We start from the raw sequence: 5788 nt of genomic DNA, 5'->3' as shown, positions 1-5788 counted from the left end.
GAAATCAAGAATTTGGTTCAGTAACTAAATATGTTGTCACTTAATATGTTATACCCGAATTTAAATTTGGCAATAATTAAATAGTAGATAAAATTCTTAAATGTGTAATGTATGTGAGTGTGTGATATAATGCTCAAGATTGGAAGGTGGAGGCTGTCATGGCCCTTTAGCATTTGCATTTTTCATTTGAGCCATCATAATTATTCATACAAAATACAAGGTCAGAAAAAACTCCATGAATATAGTAATGATTAATGAAATGAAGTTGAAAAAAAAAAGGCCATATTTCATATATTTTTTAAATATTAAAAATGTTTTAATAAAAAAATAATGAGATAAAAAAGCTGTACCTTTTATACCACAAAAAGACTTAAAAAAATCCATAAAAAATAACACAGAAAACATAATTTATCCATAATTATTGTGGTTGTTCTTATCCAATAATGATCATGTTCAAATACCTAGCATATTAGAAAATAAAAAGACAGTGTAGTTGTATACATATTTGGAGAAAACATACAAATGTGGGCTACAGATAAGGCATAAATTAATAAATATATTCATTGAAAGACAAACAAGTTAGGAGAAAGAAGGAACTAGAAGAAATATAATGATTTGTATATTTGTATGTATATCTATCTAGAAAGGACACATGGAGTAGTATTGCACTATTGCAAGGGCACTACCTTATCTTTTGCATTGTTTTGTTCCACATCCATGCAATGCAAATACAACTCAGACTCACAGTCATCACAGCTTTATTCTAGATCAAAAGAAGCACTGTTCTTTTCATGCATAAATAAATCTGTTGAATTTGCAATTAGCCTTCCTCGCATCACGACAATTCCCTTCTCATATTTTCTTTTTCTCTTTCTCTTTCTCTTTCTCGTTTGCTCTATTATATTATTATCTTTGCACTCTAATTATTCATTCAGTAATATCCAATACAACATTAGCCATGGCTTCTGCTGCATCACCAACTGAGATAACAAGCATAAAAGCATTTGCAGAATCAAATGGTTCGTCTCCCATCCCTTCCACCTACCACTCCCTAACAGAACCCCGTGATGATGTCGCCGACCACCTTGCATGCTCAATCCCAGTCATTGACTTCTCTCACCTCACTTCCCATGACCCTCAAATCCACGCCTCAACCGTCCACCAACTCGCCAACGCCTGCGCCCAATGGGGTTTCTTCCTCGTACTCACTCCGCCTCATCACATTTTCTTCTTCTTCCATGATGTGAGATAGATTCATTTTTTTTTATGTTTTACCAGCTGACGAATCATGGGATCTCGGAGAAACTGATGGAGGAAGTGATGGAAAAGAGTCACGAGTTTCACAACCTTCCATTGGAAGAAAAGGAGGAGTTTGCGGATAAAGGGCCTTTAACAGCAATAAGGCATGGAACTAGCTTCCATCCTCAAGCTGAGAAGCTTCATTATTGGAGAGATTATCTCAAAGTCATCACACTCCCCCAATTCAACTTCCCTCACAAACCACCCGGTTACAAGTAAGCTAAGTAGTGTAGCTGTATGGAAAATATTGAATAGACACGTATTCATGTGAAATATTTATAGTTGAGAGTCGTTATATCATTTTAAAATAGCAGCTTCACTGAACACAACTGCACTTAAATTTTCATTTGAAATAGCAATATCAAAATAGTTTACTAGTTAAACAGAGATGATGAATTAGTGTTTGATTTGAAGGGAGGTTGCATTTGAATATAGCCGAAAAATAAGAGGTGTAGCAAGGGAATTGCTTAAAGGAATCTCAGAGAGCTTGGGATTGGATGCTGAGTCAATAATAGAGTCAACGGGTTTTGACTCAGGGTTGCAGATATTTGCTGTGAATCTGTACCCGCCATGTCCAGAGCCAGACCTTGCTGTTGGGTTGCCTCCACATTCAGATCATGGCCTTCTCACACTCCTCACTCAGAATGGAATTGGAGGTCTTCAGGTCAAACACACTGGCAAATGGGTCAACGTCAATCCCCTCCCTAATTGCCTCATTGTCAACACTGGGGATCAACTTGAGGTCAACAATCACTTAATTAATTAATTAATTCTTTCTTTTGCGGCTTAATCTCATTAATTAATAATTAATTGTGTGTGATAGGCTGTGAGTAACGGGAGGTACAAAAGTGTGATGCACAGAGCAGTACTTAATAATCGTGACACCAGGATTAGCCTTGTGCTTGTAAATGGACCTGATCTCGATAAGGAAATTGGGCCTGCACTGGGCCTGTTGGAGAAGGAGGACCCATTGTTCAAAACCATGAAATACAGGGACTATTTTGAAATTCAGCAGATGACTCGATTTGCTTATAAAAGTGGCTTGGACGAGATTCGCCTTAACTGATGATACCAGTTCTGTTATGCTCCTTTGAAGAATGTGTCGTTTGATAATTATAAATTAATAACAATGTTCATGTATTTGTCGGGGGTTGTGAGAGACTGTTTTTATGGTGTTAATTGAGAAATGAGAATAATATCACTTATCATATAAGAATAAATAATTAAATTGCAAATAATTACTGTATAACATGAAGATTGCCTTTTAGGCCTGCCTAACTAAATTGAAAACATAAGATAAAGACGTTACGGAAATTATAGTGTGTCAGTTCCCATCATTTTATAGGCCACATTTGCATAAAACACCTTTTGTTCCAAAAACGGGACACCCGCTTGAATTGGCAAAGAAATTGCTACTTTAATGGCTAATAAATGTTCGCACTTCACGGTTTGGTAATAATACAAATAAGGAAGCCACGAACTATTAGAGATGGCAGAACTCTCCGAGACGCGGGGATTTCTACGGGGACTGCCTCAAATGGGGATCTGACTATGGGAAATTTTTTTCGTGGGGATGAAGATGGGGGACAAAATTCTTTCGAGGCAGGCGCGGAGATCCCCGCCCCATCCCCGCTAATCCCCGAAGATCATAAATTTACTGAATTGTCCTTAATAGTTTATTTCTCATATATGTTTTTTAGTCATTTCACAAACACACACACACACACACACACATATATATATATATAAACCCAAAACTCCTAATCCTCGTTTGCATAACTCTTCTTCAATTCAGAAATTCCTAACGTTGTTCATACTCCATCCAACCTTTTCGCAGCCACTCTCTCGCCGCTCTCCATTCTCATCGCATCGTCACACCTCACCGTACCATGATCCTCACTGCGTCATGCTCTCTATTTATGGCGTTCCTTTCCGTAACTTTGTCGTCTTGTCCATTCTCCTCTCTGTTGCCGCGTCTCTCACCTTGTCCACTTCTCTATCCTCTGTCTCGTCGTTGCATTCCCCCACTGCGTCATTTCGAAAGAAGTCACCATCTTGTTGTTTAGATTTTTTGTATAAAATCTTGTTATTTTTGTATAGAATGGATACTTACATCTCTATTCATATGAAAATTAATAATTAGTTAGAACTATGAGATAGATGGGGAATGGAGTCCCCGCGGGGAATGGGGGCCCTGTGGGAAATGGGGATGGGGAGCAATATTCCCCCACAGCAGAGAATGGAGCGGAGACGGGGAGTAAATCTGGGGGTGGGAATGGGGAGCAGGGAGGCATCCCCCGCCCCCGCCCTGCCCCATTGACATCCCTACGAACTATAATTCAAATAACATAATCTTGTCATTTTTATTTTTTCATTTTTATTTAGAGGTTTTAAATTTAAATTTTACTCCTAACTTTAAAAAAAATACAAAAAAGTATTTTTTACTCTTAAAATTTATTAAAAATTTTAAAAATATTCCAAAATTTTATTTTATTTTAATTTTATCCTAAACATTTTTTATTTGCATCAAATTTATTTTTAATAACTAATTTTTAAAAAAAATTATGACCAATTTAAAAATAACTCCACAAGAATGTGAGAGAACCAAACAGAAAGCAGAGTTAAAAGAGAGAAAGTGGAGAGTGAACGAATTTGTTATGATTCAAGAATGAGGAATGGTTGATTAGGGTTTTACAGAGTTACAATTTATACAAGAGAAGGGAAAAGATGTGTGTGGTTATAGTTGATTAGAGAGAGTAACAAACTAACAAATTTGTTGAGCTGTCATAACAGATTAATCAAGTTGCTAATTTCAGGGGTGTTCACTTAACTAACACTAACATGCTCCCTCAAACCAAGGGCCATTTAAGGTTTTGCTTTGAAGACTCTAAGTAGATTTCTAAATTTGAGAAAGGATGAAGCTGAGAGAGGTTTGGTTAGTGTGCCTGCTAGGTGATCCTGGGCCAAAATGTGTTGAACAAAGATTTTATTTCTTGTTATATAGTCTCTTACAAATGACTGGTACAGGGCAAAGTGTTTTGATTTGTTGTGTAGGATCGAATTATCTGAGAGAAGAACTACACTTAGGTTATCACAATAAACTATTGGTTTTATTGCACAAGTCATTCTAATCTCTGTTAGTAGATTTTGAAGCCAAATAATTTCAGTTACTACATCAGAGATACCTTGAAATTCTGCTTCAGTGCTGCTCTTGGATACTTCAGCCTGCTTGCAACTTGCCCAAGATAAATTCTATATCCATTGGTGGATTTTCTGTCATCAATGTCACTAGCCCAATCTGAGTCACAGAATCCATAAATCTTAAAGTTTGTGCTCTTACTAAACCTTAAGCCATGGTGTGTTGTCCCTGCCAGGTACATGAGGATCCGTTTTACAACCTTCCAGTGAGAGTTGAGGGTATTGTGAAAAAAATGTGCTACTTTGTTAACTGAAAAAGGATATTTTTGGTTGAGTAATAGTTGCATATTGCAAGCCACCTACCATAGATCTATACAGTGTAGGATTGGAGAAGACATCATCACCAAGGCAGAAAGTTTGAGAGAGAATGTCATGAGAGTGGAAACTGATTTTGCATTGCTCATCTCAGCTTTCTACAGTAGATCCTTGATGTATTTGATTTTTTTGAGAGTGACTGTGCCATTCAAACTCCTTGTAACTTCAATGCCAAGAAAATAGCTCATTTCACCAAGTTCTTTTAGTGAAAAGGTATCATTTAGTTGAGCCATGAGGCTCTTGATTTATGCTTCTAATATGCCAGTAACCAATATGTCATCTACATATACAAGGATATAGATGGATGAAGTGGGAGTGAACCTGGTGAAGAAAGATACATCAGATTTGGTGCTGGAGAAGCCAAAACATTAGAGAGTAGAGCTCAATTTTGTAAACCAAGCACGAGTGGCTTGCTTGAGTCCATAAAGAAATCTTTGAAGCTTGCACACTTGATGAGAATTGGATGATATAAATCCCTCCAGCTGCTGCATGTAGACATTCTCAAAGAGATCCCCATTCAAGAAAGCATTGTTGAAGTCAAATTGGAGAATTTTCCATTCTCTTGCAAGAGCCACATTGAGCATAATTCGAATTGTTGCAAGTCTGACTACGGGGCTGAAATTATGGTCGTAGTCAACTCCTTGCCTCTGATAAAAGCCTTTAGCCACAAGCCTTGCTTTATACTTCTGAACAGTCAAGTTTTCTTTTTTACTCTAAAAATCCATCGACAGCATATTGATTCCGAATGAGCAGGTGGATCAACCAGCTTCCAGGTTTGGTTCTTCAGGAGGGCTGAATATTTCTCATTCATTGCTTCCCTCCAATGTGGGGTTGCAAGTTCCTGGGCAATGGAATATAGAAGGTTATTGTTGGTGTCTCCTTTGGCAACTAGAGTGGTAGCAAACACTCTGGGCTTAAAAGTTTCACTCTTGCTTTGAGTTTGCATAACATGGGTGTTTTGAGCAGTGAGAGAGGC

The 5788-nt window shown here is 37.5% G+C and overlaps 1 protein-coding gene across 1 annotated transcript; it reads left to right on the top strand.

Annotated features, from left to right (window-relative positions):
• The first annotated feature begins 694 nt into the window (after window positions 1-694).
• Window positions 695-2513, top strand: LOC107460505 (2-oxoglutarate-dependent dioxygenase 19). Its single transcript, XM_016078871.3, has 4 exons — window positions 695-1201; window positions 1279-1514; window positions 1714-2041; window positions 2123-2513. Exons 1-4 carry the CDS (start codon window positions 959-961, stop codon window positions 2363-2365), a joined length of 1050 nt encoding a protein of 349 aa, XP_015934357.1. The 5' UTR covers window positions 695-958; the 3' UTR covers window positions 2366-2513.
• Window positions 2514-5788: the final 3275 nt, after the last annotated feature.

Source organism: Arachis duranensis, chromosome 8 (assembly GCF_000817695.3).
Source record: "Arachis duranensis cultivar V14167 chromosome 8, aradu.V14167.gnm2.J7QH, whole genome shotgun sequence".
NCBI classification, from domain to species: domain Eukaryota; kingdom Viridiplantae; phylum Streptophyta; class Magnoliopsida; order Fabales; family Fabaceae; genus Arachis; species Arachis duranensis.
Note: the sequence above shows the minus strand (reverse complement) of the source record. Positions and strands in the feature narration are given on the sequence as shown.